At 37.0% G+C, this 21,991-nt stretch overlaps 1 protein-coding gene across 1 annotated transcript; it reads left to right on the top strand.

Moving 5' to 3' along the window:
- The first annotated feature begins 1,743 nt into the window (after positions 1-1,743).
- Positions 1,744-20,218, top strand: LOC137244620 (juvenile hormone epoxide hydrolase 1-like). Its single transcript, XM_067773874.1, has 4 exons — positions 1,744-2,068; positions 2,793-2,992; positions 17,382-17,580; positions 18,059-20,218. The coding sequence occupies exons 1-4, from the start codon at positions 1,865-1,867 to the stop codon at positions 18,842-18,844; spliced, it is 1,389 nt and encodes a 462-aa protein (XP_067629975.1). The 5' UTR covers positions 1,744-1,864; the 3' UTR covers positions 18,845-20,218.
- The last annotated feature ends 1,773 nt before the right edge of the window (positions 20,219-21,991 follow it).

Here is a 21,991-nt window from a genome sequence, read left to right as displayed (position 1 = left end):
TTTATAACAGACTATTAACAAAAACGTAAGTAAAACTTGCTAAGAAACGTAAAAGGCTTGATGATGATTTTTTTTATGTGTTTCCAGGTCAGAAACAACATGTCGATGTCGAAGTCCTTGGAAGTATTTTCCACGCAAAAGTATCTAGCACATACTTGAAAGCATCCTTATTAAGTCGAAAGTTTTTTTGAACATAAATAAGAAAATAAGTCATTAAACTTTACCACTTTTAAGTTCAATTTCTTACAATTCGTCACTCATCTCAAATGGATTACACAAATCTCGTAATATTTGCCTTTCCATTCTCGCCTGGCCATTTTCGTATGCGTTGCTTTCCAACTCCACAAATAATGCCGCGGCTATTAATTCCAGTGTAATAGACAGCTACAACTTGTGTCTGTTCGTTGGGTCCAGTTATATTCTAAAGCAAGCTGCCGGAGTAGAGGAAAGTGAAGCGAAAACGTAAACAATCCTTGCGGAAAGAATAAATAAATCCTCATAAAGTATTTTAGGCCAGTGCAATGAAATTAAAAAAAAAATAAATGTAAGGCGCGATAACCTCCGAAGAGATCTAAGGCCGAGCTTCTCTTCCAATTTGCGTCGTGCTCCTCTTGATTTTTCCCTACAAATTGGCCGGACGGGACCTACATGTTTTATGCCGACTCCGAACGGCATCTGCAAGGCAGATGAGTTTTCACTGAGAGCTTTTCATGGCAGAAATACAATCGGAGCGCTTGCCAGACACTGCCGAGGGGCGACCCCGCTTAGAAATATTTTCTTCTAATTGAAAACTCTTATTTCTAAAATTTTGATGTTGCTTTGCCCGGGAGTTGAACCCAGGGCATACGGTATGATAGGCGGAGCACGCTACCATCACACCACGGTGGCCGCCAAAGTGCAATGAAATTAGCATCCATAAAATTCAGAAAATGACAACTATATTCATGAAGGAATCCGTTGTAACAAAACTTGGTGGACCCGGCAGGGAATTGACCAAAAGAACGACAAAAACACACATACAATTATGAAAGTATTTCACTCAAAAAAATATAACACTGCGGCAATATATTCTATTGCTCTTTTTTGTACAAAATGGCGTGGATCATAAAATATAAACGTTTTTCAGTGTTTTTTACAATTTTCTTTAATTTATTTTGTTCCAATGTTCACACATTTCATACAAACAGCTGATTTCGAAAAATAATTTGCTCTTCCTCTTCTCATTTCCATTCTGTCGTAATGCAGAATACCCAACTTCGATTAAAGCGGAGCGTAGAACGGGAACGTAATCGAAATGCTGAACAGGGGTGATTATTAAGTACGAACGGATCGGCAACATTTTTCACTTGCAAAGTTTGAAAACATTCATAGCAAACAAAAAAATTTGTGTCGCGCGATGTGCCGTTCTTTATACAAATACTTGCATCCTGCTCATCTGTCAAAAAACCTTATGGGACGTGCTGTTAAAAGCTATCATCTTTACAAAAGGTCGGTTGTTAGAAAAATTGTTTGTCGACTCGGTAACTGAACTCGAACTCGAATATTCCGCCGGATTCTAGTTATGACGAATCAGTCTGATTTAAGTTATCGCTTAGTATTACTGAAGTATGTTTGTGTGTGTTTGATATTTGTTGCTTATTAACAACAAAGCAATTAATGTTGACATTGTGCTCCTCATTTCATTTACTTTCATTCTCCAAACAGGAATAGAGTCAACGCCCAAGAATCTACAAATTAGCTGTTACACTCACCAGTCAGTTTGTGTTGATCGCCGAGCTGGAGAGGGTGGTTTGCTCTGTGGTTTTTCTTTATTTTATATTATAAATTAATATTTAAGTTTTTCCAGTGCTGGTTCAAAATTGTCATGGGCCCATTTGGATTTTTCTTCCGATTATTTGTCGGTATCACAGTGGTGATCGCAGCATATTTTGCATACAAAATACACAATTTAACACTTTCTGCTCCAGTGCCTCACTTGAATGATGCTGAGTACTGGGGGCCTGGCAGTGCTTCTAATTACAAAGAGAATACTGAGGTTAAGCCGTTTGATATCAGTGTAAAACCAGAGGTAAAACATGAATACATACTTTATGTACGTACATAAGTACATTAGGGTACACCGTGACTTTGTGAGAAAAAATTTAGTGGGGAATAAACGATATTTGGTAGATATAGAAAAAAAACACAAAGCGGATTTTTTTTTATTTCGAAAGTGAATAAAAGAAAAGCTTATAGAAATATCCGGAAAACGAAATGAAAAAAGTTCAGTAAAAGTGGGACAACTTATTAAAACTTTATATGAAAGTTATAGATATGTGGTGCCCAAAAACTTCATAAGTTTTCCTTCCATCGCCGGCCGTTCATATTTACTTTTCTTGTATGTTAGGGTTACCGACATCCCTTTTTCAAACCAAATTTTAATAAGAAAAATGCTTCGTATACGCACCGGTACCCGTATTTTCAGGTGGAACCGATATGTTTGCATGTAATTGGTTGGCTTTATTTAAATACCGTGCATTTTCTTTCTAAAAATTATATGCATGGGTCTCTATCCACCTTCAAACACTTCCATACAAACAAAACACTTGGCCGTTTTTTCGGCTATAATTACGATTTAGCTTTCCAATAAAGCATTAGAAAAAGTAGTCAGAAAATGTAGCTCTCTAATGTCTTAAAGTATACATCCACTTAATTTTCTCTAAAATTAAAGCTATTATTACTTGTCAGTTTTGTTATTATCTTGTCAACTTCATTCGACGGTCTATTTCATTACCTACATGTTTTTTTAACAGTTAATAAAAGATCTCGAAGCACAGCTTGCCCGTCCACCTATACTACAGGAACCATTGGAAGGTATCGGCTTTCAGTATGGGTTCAACTCGAAGTATTTGAAAGATGTGGTTAAATATTGGCGCCTTAACTATCTACCTAAATGGAGCGAACGCGAAGCATTTCTCAAACAATTCCCACACTTTGAGACACAAATTCAAGGGTAAGTAGCTGGAACAATAATGATGATAATTTATATGATGTATTGGGGTTAAGAATTGTTCAAGAAGAAATATTTAACGAAAGTTTATCAATACTCAAGTAATGTGTTCAATGGTCTACTTGCATTACTTTGCAACTGATGTTCTTGTTGTTGTAGTAGTGAATGCTTTGCAACTCCTTGTCAACCGCTTCTATGGTAGAGAGTTCTTGGGTAGTTTCACTTTCAGCCGGTCTCAATTCGGACAGTTCTGGTTATTGTTAAAAAATCATTAATTATCCATATATCAACTTGTTTTTGTTTAATATTACACTCGGATATTAAACAGATCTTTAAATCAGTTTCGTAATGTGCGTTCCCAACTTTCCAGAATATTCTGTCATATTTCAAGTTTTCAGATCAGGGGAATTTTAATTAAGATTGTTGCATATTTCTTGGTAGGAATGCGAAATGTTTCCTTTACCTTTTCTTTTCCGAACACACACATATATCTACGGTTTTTACATGCATATACATACATATATGTATAAATAAGCCATGAATCGTGAGAGTAATCCCACAATATTAGCGAGTGACATCATGACTGCATGAAGCGTGTCTTTTTTTCGATTGGAATGAAATAAAATTAAGCTAATGAAACTAATGTAGGTACATTTATTTGTATATTCTTACTGACTCACATAGACACCTTGGAACTAGATATTTTCTACTGCACATTATTCCTTATTATATATTCCGTATATCCTATCCAGCACCAGAAATGCGCATCGAAGGGACTAAGTGATCAAATTCTTGCAGTGTTTTTGTAGCGAGTGCGTCTGCTGCTTACAAAATAATCAAATTTATCTAATAATAATAACTTGGCGCGATAGAACTGGTATGAGACTAAGGTCGCGATTTCTGGAGTAATATTGGTGACCCTCCCCCTGAGCAATAGTTAGCAAAGTAGTGGAAGTTTCAGAAATATATCGATCGGAGGTTTATGCATGTATCTTTGTGTATATGCATATTTGCTTTATAGATTGATTCGGACGCAAGCTTTGCAAGAAAAACTTTTACTATTCCAACCGGTTTTATTTAGCTTGAATTGACAGGCCGTTGTGAACGAATTTTTCAATTAAAATTTAAGTAACCTCATTCAAAAAACTCGTATTTGTGGTCCCATTTTACTCATATTTGGAACACATGGTACATGCATGAATAGAAAGCGAGATATGAAAAAAAATCGCTGCCAGGTGGCGTATGGATCGATAAATTAAAAAAATCGTATTTTTGGTCCGATTTGGTTCATATTTGGAACAAATATTACATACAGTCCTGTAGAAGTGGCATCAAAATACTTTGGAGTTCGAGGAGGGACAAGCATAAGTGGCGCCGAGTCGAGTAAAGTCTTTGGAAGGATTATGTATTGAGGACTTAGATTGTAAGAAACTGTCAGGAAATAGTCCTTGTAATAATGAGTCACTAAATGAACAAAATATAATGAGAAATATGTAATAGGCAATTAAATAAAGACTAAAAACTTGAAAATAAAATAATTAAGTTAAACGGTTTTATTGAATACAATACTTACCTTAAGTAATAATAACAGTAAAAGCTAGAAAATAATTAGATAGGTACTAGTCATCATGCTCCTCATCAATCTAGGGTGCTGATCATACAATTAAATAAAAGCGTTGGTTACATCTAAAGCTACTGATACATAGGTCTAAAAAGTAATAGTATCTAACAACCCATGTGGAAACTTTAACACATTGTTTTTCCAAATTTAATAATATGTACTTATGCTTTGATAAATAAGTCTGGAGTTTAAAACTACTTCTATTGGCCAAATATTTATATTATGATATCATACTGAAGGAGTAATGCCACCTAAATAATAAGTATACCAGTACTTTACTTTTTAAACAAACTATCGACAAGTATTTTGATTTCTTTTTTTTTGAATATAACTATAAAAATCAAAAATAATTAATACTATATAAATATCTTTGTTTTAGAGACTAGTACCTATATATATGTACATACTAGCCTTTACCCGCGGCCCCGTCCGCAAGGAGAAACTAAAATATATGTGCTATTCACGTTAGCCTGCTTATCACGTTATCTGTTTAAAATTTATTTTTGTCTAATGTATTTTATTTTTGTAATTTAGTAAAAAAAAAAAAACTAAATGAGAAGATAAGCTGAAGGTACGCTTTCATGAATAGTATAATACAGTTTTCTCGAATTAAAAAAAAAAATACATTTTGTTTTCAAATTAAATTAACTGATATGAGAGGGGTGAAAGAATTACTACTCATAGAACAAAGGAGTGAAACTACAATTAGCTAAAACCAAAGAGAATTTTTTAGATGAAAATAGTGTTGCTTTTTCGGTTATTTAGTTGGTTAAAATATTACAAAAAGCGTAATTATAGTTATCACAGTTCGTTACACGATTCATTTAAAAAACTCAAAAATAGAACGAAAAATCTCTGTTAGATTGAAGATTAAACTTACCGAATTTTAATTACGAATATTTAGCAGCAAATCCACGGCCATAAAAGCTCATAATTTAAAAAGGCATGTGTGCTGAACTACCGGTTGCGAAGAGACCTAAAATGATCCCGGAAGGATCCCAAGATGATACTAAAATGTCCGGACACATCCCGAAAATCATCCAGAAATTAACCAGAAGGGGTCCCAAAATGATTCCGAAATAGTCCCGAAAATTCCTGACGGGATCCCGAAAACCATCCAGAATTGATTTCTGAAGGGTCCGCAAATGATTCCGAAATGGTCCGGAAAAAGTCCCGAAAAAACTCCAATGGAATCCCAGACAGATCCCGAAAATCATACAGAAATTATCCCGCAAGGGTCCCAAAATGATCCCGAAATAATCCAGAAAAAAGTCCTGAAAAAGTCCCGAAATAACCCCGACGGGATCCCGTACAGATCCCGAAAATAACCCATAAATTATCCCGGAGGGGTCCCAAAATGATCCTGACGGGATCCTGCAGGGATTCCGAAAATCATCCAGAAATTATCCCTGAAGTATCTATCCTGAAATGATCCCGAATTACTCCCAAAAAAGTCCCGAAATGTTTTTGACGGAACCCGATATAGCCCTGAAAAAGTTCCGAAAGTACGCTGACTGGATTCCGTATGGATCCCGAAATAATGCTGGTAGAGTCTCTAAATGATATCGAAATAGTCCCGAAATTACCCTGATGGGTTCCCGTACAAATCCCGAAATCCATCCAGAAATGATGCCGGAAGTGTCGCTAAACGATCCCGTATTACTCCCGAAAAATTCCCGAAATGCCCCGACGGGTTCCCAAACGGATCCCGAAAACCATCCAGAAGTGATAACGAAAGGCTCCCCAAATGATCCCGTATTAGTCCCGAAAAAGTTCAGGAACGGCCCCGACGGGATTCCTGACGGATCCCGAAAACCATCCAGAAATTATGCCGGAAGGGACACCAAATGATCCCGAAAAAGTCACGAAATGACCTCGACGGGATCCCGGATGGATCCCGAAAACCATACAGAAATGACGTAGGAAAATACCCCAAATTAACCCGAAAAATTCCGAAATGATCCCGACGGGATCCCAGACGGATCCCGAAAACTATCCAGAAATGATGCCGGAAAGGTCCTCAAATGATCCCCTAATAGTCCCGAAATGACCCTTACGGGATCCCGAAAACTATCCAGAAATAATGCCGAAAGGGTCCTCAAATGATGGCGGAAGGGACCCAAAATGACCCCGAAAAAGTCCCGTAATGCTCCCGGAACCCATGAAGAATTATCTCTCAAAGGTAAGCAAATGATCTCGAAAATACCCCGACGAGATGCCGAACGGATCCCGAAACCCATACAGAAATGATGCCGGAAAGGTCCCTAAATGATCGCGAAATAGTCCCGAAAATATCCCAAAATAACCCCGACGGGATCCCGGACGGATCCCGAAAACTATACAGAAATGATCTCGGAAGGGTCCCAAAATGATCCCGAAATAGTCACGAAAAAGTCCCGAAATGATCCCGGCGGGATGTATGTATGTATGTATTTATTTGAAAATTTGTTCCTAGCACAACAATTTTGACAAATTATTTAACAGTGCTAGTCATGAATAGCATGAGCTATAAAAATTGAACATTTATAATAATAAATTAGATTAATCAAATTAAATTAAATATAGCGGACAATAGCGAAATATTTATGTATGTAAATGTAAATCTTAAAACTAAAGAAAAGTAGTTAATAAATATTAAAAAACAGCAGTAGTGATGATAACCTTTGGCTGGTTATAGATTGAATAGTATTTAACAAACAAAGAAAGAAGACACAGAGAAAGGAAAAGGACTTAGAAATGAACATTTTAACAACAACAATTTGAGATCCAGTTTAAGAGTCGTTAAAAAATGATGTTAGCTCTTTTCTGAAGTGCAGAGCATTACTTAAGAGTCGAAGACTAGTAGGTAGCGAGTTCCAAAGACGTATTGCAGTAACAAAGAATTGGCGCTCAGAGGTTAGCGAGCGGTATCTGATGTGCTTAAGAAGAAGCACCGATCTTGATGATTGCAGAAAAATAAGCTTACGATATAGATAGTCAGGTTCCTTCGTGTGTATCAATTTATGGAGGAAGGACAGTGTTTTGACTTTTAAAAGATTTTCGAAAGAAATGTTTAGCAACCTTTCAGCATGTTGAGATACGTGGTCAAATCTTTTCAACCCATAAACATATCTAGCAATGTTGTTGTAAACAACATTTAGTTTGTTCTTGCACAGATAGTCACAGTTTGAGTAAATCACACAACCATGGAGTAGCGTAGGTATTAAGTACGCTTTAGCCAGAAGTAGTCGTATGTGCAAAGGCGTGAAATACTGTGTTAACCATAGTGTACGAAGCATTCCATACACTTTCCCAACCGTTCTAAAAATATGGTCTTTCCATGTCAATGTTTTGTTAAAAATTACACCTAAGTTTTTCGCCGTATCTACGTATTCTATAACGGAATTGTCGAACACTACATTCTCTAAATCATTAGTGGGAAAAGACCTTCTATAAATAACAATACATTTTGACTTATTCGGGTTTATACATAAGCCATTCATAGCAGCCCATGAAAATATTTGATTCAAATCGTGGTTTAAGTTACTTATGCACAAGCTAGTTTGATCACGAGGACAACACGTAAATAACTGCACATCATCAGCGTAGATATGAACATTACAATACTTAAGGACATCGGGTAAGTCATTGATGTACAGAACAAATAACAGAGGACCCAGGATAGAGCCTTGAGGGACGCCTCTTAAGACATGAAGGAAGTCAGACTTTTCACCATCTATACATACTGCTTGAGTCCTATCGCCAAGATATGATCTTATAAGGGCAACTGCATGACCAGAGAAGTTAAATAGGTTTTCCAGCTTCCTACAGAGCAGAGTGTGGTCTACAGAATCGAAAGCTTTGGAGTGGTCAAGAAGTGTTAAGAAGGCAATGTAACTTTCATCCACTCGCTCACGAATTTCTTCTGTCACAGATAATAGTGCCGTTGTACAGCTCCGCTTTGACCTGAAACCGGACTGACTATCTGACAGGAGCTTGTATTCATGTACATATGATACGATTTGCCCATGTAGAATACGTTCAACGACCTTAGAGAGGAAAGGGAGTATGGCTATTGGTCGATACTCATTATTTTGTTTACGGATTGGAATCACTTTTGCAGCTTTCCAGTATATTGGGAAGACACCGGTCGTCAAAATTGAGTTGACCAAGTAAGTAATGTGGGGAAGGATTTTGGGAACAATGACTTTTAAAAACTTTGAACATATACCATCAAGCCCCATTGCGTTAGACTTCACAGAAAGTATGGCTTGGATAACATCACAATTATCGACACAAACAAACTCGAAAGGGCTAGTGTCAACATTAACACGCACGGAGTAGTTATCAATACACACATTGTCGGCTGAGTTTGGTAGTCTTACAAAAGTATTATTTATTTCGTTGATGTCGACATCAGGGGGATGAGACAGGTCACTTTTGGGCTTACCAATTCCTATTTGTTTGATTTTGTTCCACTTTTCCTTTGTATTCAAAGCAGAACTAAACTTATACTTAAAATAATTTGCCTTGGCCAGCCTTGTGGCTTTGTTTGCAATAAGCCGAGCTGTTTTAAAGCAGCTATGCGCTTCGACTGTTTTGTACCTTTTCCACCGTGAGTAGGCTTGGTTACGAAGGTGGATAAGGTGTTTTAATGTAACATTGAACCAAGGGCTATTCTTGTATTTAAGTGTTTTTATTTTTAGTGGAACGTGATCATCGAATAACTTATTTATATTATCCTGCAGAAACTTTGTCTGGTCATCAACCGATGTTAACGTACGAATCAAGCTCCATTCAACCGACTCAACGGACTCAGCAAGGGAATAATAATCTATACTTCTGTAATCGCGATACGCGAACGAACTTGGCCTACATGATGTTTGGAAGTTGTAGTTTAGGAATATCAGGTCGTGTTTTGAGAAGCAGGAGGCGGATAGTTGCGTGTAGTGAATCATTTTATGAAGATCATTGACAAAAAATAAATCTTATAGAGAAGAGTTAGTATTTGTGAAATGCGTTGGTATAGCACAGTTTGTGGGAAAAAGTCCCAGAGATTCCATGTTTTGTTTTAAAGTGGCATCCACCAGTAGGTTACTATTAAAATCTCCAGCGATGATAATATTGTCATAGTCTAATAGTAACGATTGAAGAAATTCAATAAACGCGGAAAAATCTATTAGTCGATTCGGTCTATATGCACAGCCGATAAGAAGCCTACTATTATTATCAGAAAACATATGAACAAACACATATTCCACAGGATCACCTGGACTAGAACAACAACACAATTTACAGGACACACTACTTTTTACATATATCGCAACACCACCACCATGACCACTTCTATCAACTCTGAAAAGTTGGTAGCCATTTATCTTCACCATATCATTTCTATGAAACGAAGAAAACCATGTTTCTGAAACACATATGACATCAACATCGGAGCCTTCTGACAGAAACCTCAACTCGTCAAGCTTTTTATAAAGGCTTTGCGCATTGATATGAATAACTTTCAGCCCGTTGGCTTTTTTGCTGACTATGCGCAACAAAGTAGATAGACAGTCTTTGGAACTCGGGGACTCATTATCGGAGACCAACATTATAAAAATAATTAAGTGAATGATTTACACTGAATTTGGCTAACAACATAATTAATGATTTTGTGATGTTGTAGGTGGAGAAAAAGACAGAGAAGGAATAGATTAGAAGAGAGCAAAGAGAAATATTTATTAGCAGGGGGCAGTTAGTTAAGCCTTTGGTGGCCCTCCAGGGCGTTGTTCGCAACCGGCGTGACGTCTTCACGAAAGGAAGTATTGTTTTCCAGGTCGAGACTCTCGAGAAAACTCAGGCTGGGGACTCCTTCGGGTCGGTCGCCGAATTTTCGCTTTATATGTACCACACCCCGCATTGTGAACACCGATGAAACCTTTTTCCTCTTCTTTAGATGGATCGCAGCCTTGAAGATCTCATAGTTGTTTTTGGTCAGCGATGCATTAACAAAGATAGGCTCATTGGAATTTATTCCCACATGCACGAGTCGCAGCCCTTTGGTGTTGTTGTGGCGCCTGAAGCTCGCAATCGTTTTCAACAGCGTATTTCGGTCCGCAGGTGTGTAAAATTTAATGATAACGGCGGGATCAACCGTACCGTGGGGTAGTTTGCGTTTCGGCCGAAAAACACTTTTTAGGGGGGGTGGCTGTAAGTTTAGCGTGAAGCAGAGGTGGTGGAAAATCTTTTGGAAGTTTTCCCCTTCCTCGAAGGGAATCCCATGAACTCGGACGTCGCATGCAGCAATTTGGAGTTCTTGCTTGGATATAAAGTTTTCCTGCTTACATACTCTCTGTTTTAGTGTGGCTATTTCATTTTCGAGGTGCCCAATCCTCTCAAACATACCCTCCATGCGATTAATTCTACCACTTAACTCGTTTAACTCCTTCTTCAGGCCTTCAAATTTATCTTCCAGTTTTCTGCATGTAAACTCCATCATACGCTTTTCTGCTTCCATTATTTTATTGGACAACGAGTCATTGTACTTTATGAGTCGTTGGTCGATTGTACGGATGAGGTTAGGAGATGTATCGCTTAGACGAGGAGCCTTTTTAATTGTTTCAGCTTCATTGCCCAAGGTCTCGCCACGACGCTTTCCAGAATTTTGAGACACAGTGTTCCAAAAAAATACCCCAAAAAATAGATGAGTTGGAACCAGGTGGCAGCACAGGCGTAGATGGTATAATTTATTTTAGGCTATCAACCGATAGATGGCGCGAATGCGATTGTTGAATTACTGAAAGCTTTCTGCACAGGAATTGGCGGGAGATTTTCAGTTGTTGGTAGCTATGTATATTATCAAACTTTCTTTGTTGTACCACTGTTGTTATTGTATTATGACAATTGTGATTCTCATTAAATTCACTACAAATTATGAGTTTCAGCTGCACTCCGTGCTCCACACTTTGGGAGTTGCTAGAGATTTTGATACTTTTGAAAGTTTATCTTAAATTCTCGGACGGATCCCGAAAACCATCAAAAAATGATCCCGGCAGGGCCTCGATATGAACCCAACGGGATTACAAATAAGGCGAAGCTAATTGTAGAACCATTTTAATAAGGCAGCAGGCGCGTTGGAGCGAATGAAGAGTTACAAAGAAACATACAGGCAAAGCTAATAAAAGCGTGCTAATAAAAACAATTGAAGGAGGGCGGATGGCGGGAGGAGACGGAACGCTGCTCTTTTTTCCAAAATTGTCTCGATCTGTATGTGCCAGATACCAAAAACTATTGATTTGGGAGAAAATTTATATTGAGTTATAACAATTTATAGATTTTACACCAGAGGGGGTGATAAAGGGGGGCGGAGGGTGTCACTGCTCACTTTGTAAGCCCTCGACTTATTTGACCCCGTGAGTCTGTGATATTGGTGAAGGCCAGTATGCGTAAAGTTAAATTGTGTAAAAATTATTAAAAAGTAATTGCTCGAAGGGGTCGTGGGACCCCCACCCTTCTTTCCATGTTCGAAAAAAATTTCGCTAGTAGACTACTGTCTGTGTCCCAAATTTCATCAAAATCCATGCAGCCGTTCTGGCGTAATTCAGTCGCAAAGATTAAAAAATATAATAATTAAATTATAACTGTTCCTAGGGGCGGGGACCTCCCCCCTTTTGAAAAATATATAGCTATTAGATCCTTCTAGACTATTGGCTATATGTGCGCAAAATTTCATCCAAATCGGTCCAGCCGTTTTTGCGTGATTGAGTCACAAAGACAAACGTCTGGACAAACATCCATCATCCAAACTTTCCCATTTATAATATACATATATTAGATTAGATATTAGATATTAGATTAGATACATATCTCGTTCAGAAGGTAATATACACCATTGATTAAAACACCATGTAGTCAGAAAAACACATGGCGGTCGCCGTCACACCGAAGGCCCTGTGTGCAAGTCCGGAACATTTAGAGATTTTTTTCAATAAGAAAAATGTCGTATTTCTGCTATAAAAAGCATCACAATGAAAATTCATCAACCTTGCCGATGGCGTCCGGAGTCGTCATAAAACATGTAGATCCTTCCCGTTAATTTGTATGAAAATTTAAAGAGAGCACGGCGCAAATTGGAAGAGAAGCTCGGCCCAAGTCTTTTCGAAGATGAGTTGCTCTCAGTATTTTTTTTAGTCCGAAATAATAGTACTAGTTTAGTATTTTCTGACTGCTATCAAATTACCTACTGCGTAAAAGACATAATTTATACCAACAAAAATTCAAACTGAATTGAAAATTTCTATAAAAAATTCAAAAAGCCTCATACAATTTTTTTTCGTGCTAACAAAAGGGCGGAATCGGCCAAGCCTAATATAAACATACATGTTTACAAATACTTATGTACATACAACACGTTAAAAAAAATTTCGGCTTGTGATATAAAAAAAGACTGATAATAACAGGGAATATTTATTCTCCTCGTTATCAAACCTGATATGCACATTAGGGTGGGGTTTATTAATCGAATATACTATTTTTGTCGAGTCTCACCAGTTAAACCGTAACGCCGAGGTCAAAAATATCACATACAAGTTCTGATCTCGATTCCAGACGGTAAAGCGGTGTCGCACAGTGGTCAATGTTAAGATTTATATATCTATGAGGACCACAAAATTAAATTTAAATTTAGGTTTTGGTTTTCTAATTCCCAAAATCGATAAAAGATTTGGCTTTGGTCTTGATTGGATTATCTTAAGAAGACTCAACACTGGTACTAAAATCCCTTATTAGTATCAACATTTGTATGTGATATATCCACGGCGGCTGCGGTAGCGTACTCCGCCTACCACACCGAAAATCCTGGGTTCGATTCCCGGGCAAAGCAACATCAAAATTTAGAAACAAGTTTTTTTTCAATTAGAAGTAAGTTTAGAAAGCGAGGTCGCCCCTCAGCAGTGATTTGGTAAACACTCTTCTGCCATGAAAAGCTTCCCACTGAAAACTCATCTGCCTTGCAGATGTCGTTCTGACATGCCAACATAATAAAACCGTACTGCGTTTTTTTAGCACACGCAAACAACCGGCGTTTTTTGCCCTAACCCAAATAAGCATGCGTTGCGACAATGTAAAGCATGTGTGCAAACGTAAAATCTAAATGTCACGCAGAACAAAAATTGGAAATCAGTTAGGTTTTCACGCAACATATTCAATTTGAGTTGCTCTCATACAAGTTGTATGTGCATGAGACATTTTTGACAGAAAATGACTTGCGTGCGTTTATATTAGGTTGGCATGTGAGTCGGCATAAAACATGTGAGTCACGTCCCGCCAATTTGTAGGAAAAATTGAAAGGATCCCGATGCAAATCGGAAGAGATGCTCGGCTGTGTGTTTGTCTGTTGTACCTTTGTGATTATTTTGTTTCTTGTAAACAATTTTTAAAGGCTCGAATATTGTGTAAGAAATTGTGTTTATCTGTTCGTTTATTATTTTACCGTCGAATGTTTTCTGTTTGTAGATTTCCATGTTTTCGAGTACGTTGAGACGTCGACCTTTTGCTTGTATGTGAAGAACCCTGTTTTATTGATGTTTTCTGGGGAACATTCTTTCTCGACCATGTGATTCGCGAAGTTAGACTCGGCTATAATATATGGATTCCGTATTTTTTTGTTGTAATCTCTAATATGTTCTCTGAACCTCGTTCTTATTTGCCGTCCTGTTTGTCCTATGTAACTATGCTGGCATCCGCAGGTAAGCTTGTATACGCCGTGGCTGCTAAACGGATCCTCTTAGTTAGTGTTAGATCTTAGTTTTCGCCCTAGATTATTCGATATTTTGAATATTGTGCTAATGTTGTATTTTTTAAGGAAGTTTGCCAATTTATATGTTGCTTCTCCAGTATATGTCATAGTCGTCCATCTATTATTTTCCTTTTCATTATTTCTTTTTGGTTCTCCATTTGACCTTCTGAGCTTATCTACTAGTGCTTTTTTATATCCGTTGTTTCCAGCGATGTTATATATGACCTCAAGTTCTCTCTTATATGCCTCTTGTGTAAGACGTGTTCTTTCAAGTCTATGTACCAAGTGCCTTAATGCTGCATTTTTATGCTGTTGGGGGTGATTTGAGGTATTATATATTATTGTATCGGTGGCTGTTGGCTTTCTATATATGTCATAGTTAAATCTTTTGTTCTTTTTCGGTTTCCATTGTAAATTTTATATTTCCGCGCTGCTTGTTGAGGTACTCCAGTACAAGCTCTTCGTTATTAGTAGTTAAAACGCATATTATGTCATCCACGTATCTAGCATAAAATGACACGCCTAATTTGGACTTCAGCTCCTGTATGTACTTTTCTTCAAGATTTTGCAAGAACACTTCCATAAGAATTGCTGATGTGGGGCTTCCCATTCCCAAACCCTTTGTTTGTCTATATATTTTATTGTTGAATTCAAAATAGTTTTTACCTAAAGTGGTTCTTAGCGTATTTGTGATTTGCATACTTTTCACTTTGTTTTTTGTATTATGAACTATTGTTGAGCTAACTATCTCCAAAGTCTCCGATAGTGGTATTGATGGGTATAAATCTTTTATGCAAAAAGATACCAATTTGCTGTTCTTTGTTAGCTCTGCGGTCTCAAGTCTCTCTATTAGTTCTGTTGTGTTAGCTATTGCATATTCGTTCCTTAGCTCCACAGTATCTTTCAATATCGTTTTTAAATATTTGGATAGTTTGTAACATGGTGCCGATTTAAAATTAATGATGGACCTCATTGGCGTGTCCGGCTTGTGGATTTTTGGTAGCGCAATCAGTGGAGGAGCCGAAGGGTTCATTTGGACCAATGTATGTGTCATGTTAGAATCTACTATATTTGTTACATTTTTGATAGCAACTTTGATTTGTTTTTGGTATTCATCTGTGGGATCCTCTCTCATTCGACGACATTTCATTTCCCCTATGAGATCTTCGGTTTTGGAGGTAATAGTCTAGTTGAGGGGTCGACTGCTAATACGCTACCAAAAATATCGAGAGAGGTGTCAAACGACGCGTATTAATCTCGAGAACAATAATCCGATGGCGGAAAAAAAAAATTTTATCTCTGTGCGGAGATATTTGCATTTGAAGTTGGCGATTTCCATGTGGTTGTTGTTGTGTTCGTACCCCCAAAAAAAATTGTGCATCACCGTGGCGGTAGCCACGGTTATACCACACACCCGGACTTGGCATAGCGTAGCCCAGGGTTATTTTTTATAAGCGCGGCCGAAGGCCGCCAATGCAGAAAGGTGTTCTGCGCAAAAATACTATGGATCCGACCCCCGGTTTCGGAGGTACCCGCGGGTCTTTTTTCGGTTTTTCGTTAATATCTTTTGAACGCGTTAAAATTTTTATTTTCCGCCTTCGGATTATTAATACTGATGTCAAGACGCGTCGTTTGACACCTCTCTCGATATTTTTGGTAGCGTATTAGCAGTCGACCCCTCAACTAGACTATTACCGTTTTGGATATATATTTCTCTTTTTCGATTAGCACAGTGGTGTTTCCTTTGTCCGCTTTCGTTGTGACAATATTGTTTTTCCTTAGTTTATGCCGTAGATTCTTTATTGTTTTCTCCTCTGCATTCGATTTTTGTCCTTCTTATGCTTTCACCTCCCTTTTTATGATTTCCCTGCACATGTGTCTTGCGTGCTCCTGTTCTTCTTGTGGTATCAATGATATTGCGATCTCCGCATCTACAATCGCTTGCTCCGTTTTTCTCACCATCTTGCAAATATTCAGACGCATGGAGTTTTCATATTTGCCCTTTCATTCCGATGAATGTAATCGCTGTTGCGGCAAACGAGCAAACGCCTGAATTGACTATATACACGCATGCAATAAGTTGGTTGATTTTAAATCAATGTCGATTATGTTCGTTTAAGCAAGTTGGATCATTGAACACGATCATGTTGCCGAATGTAATCGAACGTTGTTGTGTTCGATTTTTGATGTTCTCTGGTATATATGTATTTGTACTTTCAAATTCAAAGTACAAGTAACGCAAAGCTAGCACAACTAAACGGCTTACCGTTTGCAAAAAAAATTAGAATAAACTCAATACTTTTGTTTTTGTCGGCCTATTGATAAATGATTCAAGGTTCGATTCGAGCTCAAGGCCAGAACAATAATTTGTTTCTAATGATAACTATTGTTATTTTTCAATTTTTCTATAATTGAAAAATTGTATTATGTTTTTGGAATAGCAAGTAGAAAATTTTTCAGACAACCTGCCATAGCTAGGCAGATAGATCAATACCCTTTAGACACGCTGCGCTAACCATTTAACTATACAGCAGCGTGTCTAAAGCGTATTGATAATGAATGCTTAGCACCCTTCGAAATGGATCAATCTGCGCAGCTATGGCAGGTTGTCTGAAAAATTTTCTACTTATTATTCCAAAAACAAAATACAATTTTTCAATTATATAAAAATTAAAAAATAACAATAATTATCATTACAAAAAAAATATTGTTCTGGCCTTGAGCTCGAATCGAGCCTTGAATCATAAACTCAATACATTTTGACATTCATGATAAAAATTTTGAGAAAGGCTGTTCCAGAACCGAAATCTAATATATCGTGGTTCTGAAAAATATTCTGAGGGCGAGCGTTTTTAAACTAGCAGCGGAGGTAGGATGATATTCTACTCAGCCGTTTTTGTTGTTTTTGTAGCAGTTCTTCGCCCCATCCAATAGGTGCGAATATTCACAATATGATTACTTTACTGGCCTCATAGTAATATATTAAATATTCCAATCATCCACAGTTTGCGTATCCATTTTATCCATGTGAAACCGAAACCTACTAAAGGCAAGAAAGTAGTACCACTTTTATTGCTACATGGCTGGCCAGGATCTGTACGCGAGTTCTACAGCATTATTCCACTTCTCACTAAACCGAATCCCAAAAGCGATTATGTTTTTGAAGTAATCGCACCAAGTCTGACAGGTTACGGTTGGTCACAGGTGAATGAATATAAATTTATATATCGCACATTTTATTGTTAACAGAAGTAATTCGAAAATTTGAGTTTTCGAGGTTTTATGATATCAAATGAGCCCACTGATAAAATTATGTTCAGGTTTTTAGAAAATTCAATGGAACAAAAATCGTATGCATAGATCTCGTTCAATCTTATGTTTACAATGAATCTGTTTGAAAGTATGTTTGCGTTTTAAATAAAAATTTTAATGTTGAGTTACAGTTATTTACAATAAAACGTGCGATATGCTGGCTTTTCATGGGAATTTGAGCCTTACTGTTGTTGTTTGTACACAAAACAACAGTAGGTTACGAGTTCGTATGGAAGACTAGTACGTCTGATTATTCGCGCGGAAGACTAGCGTGTTTGAATCGTGTTAGTCTGTGCTAGTCTTCCATAGACCCGACTATATGTAAATTTGTGAAGTACCAACAACTTAAAATCATGCAATTATTTTTCAGGGATCCTCAAAGACAGGTTTTGGAGCTATCCAAATGGCGATTGTTATGCGTAATTTGATGCTTCGAGTTGGTCATGAGAAATTTCTAGTACAAGGCGGAGACTGGGGATCATTAATCGGTTCAAATATAGCAACCCTAAGACCTCAAAATGTTCTGGGCTATCATTCAAATTTATGTAACCACAGACATCCACTCTCAACGGTTTATCATGTTGCTCGATCTTGGTTACCAGGGGTATTTGTCAAAGAGGAACATGAAGACTTCTTCAAAACATTCGGTGAAAATCTCTTTTACATGATGGAGGAATCTGGCTATTTTCATATTCAAGCTACTAAACCAGATACAATTGGCACAGCGCTCTTACATAATCCCGTTGGCTTAGCTGCTTATATTCTAGAAAAATTTTCTACTTGGACTAATCCTAAATACAGAATACTTGAAGACGGTGGCCTCACCAAGCGTTTTACAATGGATGAACTCCTGGATAACATTATGATCTATTACGTAACAAATTCTATAACTACTTCGCAGCGTTTGTATTCCGAATCGTTCAACATTGCTTCGTTTGCATTGAATATGGATGGAGTTCATGTTCATGTGCCCACAGGTTGTGCGCGGTTTATACATGATTTGCTCCATTCAACAGACACTGAGGTTGCAGTTAAATTTAAGAATCTAATACACAGTACATATCATAAAGAAGGTGGTCATTTTGCAGCAATGGAAGTGCCACAGATACTTTACGACGATTTTGTAGTTTACGCCAATAAAGCTTTACAGAAATAACCTAAGGTATTTTCCGTTTTGCCCAAACTAGGCATCATATAGCTCTAAAAGTATTGTAAGAAATATTCAGCGTGTAAAAAAATAATTGTAACTGATGCAAAAAATTAAGCAAAAAAGGCGTTAAGTAATAACTGACAAGACAACAATAGAAAAAACTTAAGTCCGTTCTACAAAGTTCCACAGGTCTACAATGCACCATATTATATTTTTTAAAATCTTTGTGCTGCCAATATTGTAAAATTTGGATTGCGTATTTGTATTGTTGCATTGCGGTGTCTAGCGGGGAGTAGCAACACAGCTTTCAGAATGATTAAAGCTTTTCACCTCACTTTTAGCTTTCACCTTTTAAAAACTCGCTTTCGCTTTTAAAAACTGCCATTATACATTATAGCAACCATAGCATCAAAAATATGCTGGTAAATATTTTGTTGTAGGAAACAATTTTGATATGATATGGTACACAAAATGCTACAGCTAAAGTGCAGTACAGCGAAAAATGTTTTCGGTTTTGCTGTGCTATCAGTGTTGCCAGAAAAAAATTTCTTTGGGGCTAGAAAGAGCTAAATTTCTTTAAGAAAATCCAAAATCCGTTGCAAAACGAGCTAAAAGTATATGTATATTTTTAAATGCAAGTTTTTCCATTTATTTCAAATCAAATTCAAACAAAGTTATAAAAAAGGTACAGTAAACTAACAAAAAAAAAAAAAAAATAATAATAATAATAAGGTACAATGGAGGTACATAAATAATACTGCTTTTATAATTCATTTTATATTTTTTAATAACAAAAATACGTTTTTTTGTAACTTTTGTTTTGCCATTTGGCGGTAAGATATCATTAAAAAGTAGGAAGTATTTTTCACACTACTACAGTGACGGTACGGCTATAGGTTCGCCAAAAATCCAACTTGCCAAAATGTTGGCCAATGAAAATTAATTTAGATTTTTTTCCAATTTCTTTTATTAAATTTTTAACGTCCTACGGGTGTACGAATCACCATTCACGTGTGCGATATTCAAGTTTATGTTGGATCGAGATATGTTTGAGGGCCTTAGACTGCAAAATCTATGATTTCTTCCTCAGAAGATGAATTTTTATTATTGCTATATTTATAAATATTTTTTGTGTTCGTTAATTTTAAGAGATCGTTGTTTATTTCAGAGTCATGACAGCATTTATTCAGCCGTTTAAGACCACTTCTTATTGTCAGAAGCGAATTCAAAATAACTAAACTTATTTTGTTTCTGTGTTTGTTTTTGTTATGTTTGTCGGGTGTTAGCCGTAGCTCAATCTTTATTAAACATAAAATAACATACAATTTACAGGTCATAATTACATAAAAAACAAATAAATATATAAAATCTTACCGCGTATTTAATGACCAGTTGTTGGATGTTCGGCAGACAGAAAAGGAATATGTAACGTTATGTTCTTTGACACTTATTTATACATTAGCGATGTATGTATGTGAAATGAACGGCTTTAAATGAACGGCACAATACAATGTTGTTGTTGTTGTTGTTGTTGTAGCGATTAGGTTACTCCCCGAAGGCTTTGGGGAGTGTTATCGATGTGATGGTCCTTTGTCGGATACAGATCCGATACGCTCCGGTAACACAGCACCATTAAGGTGCTGGCCCGACCATCTCGGGAACGATTTATATGGCCACATTGAACCTTCAGGCCATCCCTCCCTCCCCACCCCCAAGTTCCATGAGGAGCTTGGGGTCGCCAGAGCCTCGTCTGTTAGTGAAACGGGATTCGCCGCTCGAAGGTGAGGTTGACAATTGGGTTGGAGAAGCTATATATTGCGCTACACAACCCCTTGAATCCCGGCACAATACAATAGTAGATACTTATACAAATACATTTAACAAGTGAACATTTTCGGAATTTAATCTACAATTAAGGGTTGCCAACAGTTTTTAATCAAACTAATGTTGAATTCACATTTTTCCAATTTTGAAGATAGATATTTTTCCACTGCGTTTGTAATCTCGTTATTTCATCAGTGCTATACTTGTTTTTTCATTTGTGAAATATGAACAACTTTGAGGTTTTAAAATTCTCAATGTGTTTTCAACCGAAAATAAATCTATTTTGCTAAGCGTTTCTGTATTGTGCGGCAAGCGTTGCCTTAATTGCTCTATTAATTTAATTATGAAGTCGCGACATATATTACGTATCTATTCTTTTCATTACATACTATCGCATAAACAAAGAGTCTTTCCGAATGGCATTGGACACCGTTGAAGGACGCTTAACTCGCTCGAAAGTCCTGCCAGTGCTGAAGCTAGCAGCTACGTTACGATTTTTAGTTGATGGATCCTATCAAAGATCAATTAGAAAGGATTCTATAAGAAGCGTAGGTAGAAGCACGGTGTCAATGATTTTAGGTTATGTGCTTCGTGAAGCCCTTCGCAATATCTCTATGTTTCTCCATAATACTGTTTTGCATTGAATTTTTATGCTTTCCCCTATTAAGAATGAAAATATATGTAAATTTACATTAATTTTGTAAAATAAACCTTCATTTACTTACTTTTCTAGAAAATATTCAACTGCAAGAGAAAAACAACTATGAACAAATGAAATCCAACGGCATTTAACTGATTGCTTTGTTTCCAATAGCAAAATCAATATTATCGGATTCCGTGATACCTAAAACCGACACTAATTCCAATTCGAACATTAAACCGATTACATTGGATTTCATGACACCAGAGTAATTTTTTTGTCGTTTTTAAATCCGATTTCGACAACAATTGGATTCCATGACAGCCCTGACAGCACAAGCTGGAAAGCAAATATACAACCTCATGACACAGTTTATCGATTGAAGTTTTTGTTATCAGCTCAGTACCGAGTTGCCACCTCATACATAACGAAACAAATGAAATAAAATTTCGACACACATAAAACACGTAACAAATTTCACAATACATAGATATTGCCGAAATAGATTTGGAGCCAAAAAGGGGCAAATATTTTAAAGAAAGCCAAAAGAAGAGCTAGGGGCTAAAACGGAATTTCCAGAGCTAATCGCAAAAAAGAGGCTAGATCTGGCTCCAAAAGCACCAAAATGGCAATACTGTGTGCTATTGCTTTTACTGTGCTCTCTGAAATTTAGAGCACTTAACGTGGTC

The sequence above is a fragment of the Eurosta solidaginis genome, chromosome 3 (genome assembly GCF_040869045.1).
Source record: "Eurosta solidaginis isolate ZX-2024a chromosome 3, ASM4086904v1, whole genome shotgun sequence".
Taxonomy (NCBI): Eukaryota; Metazoa; Arthropoda; class Insecta; order Diptera; family Tephritidae; genus Eurosta; species Eurosta solidaginis.
Note: the sequence above shows the minus strand (reverse complement) of the source record. Positions and strands in the feature narration are given on the sequence as shown.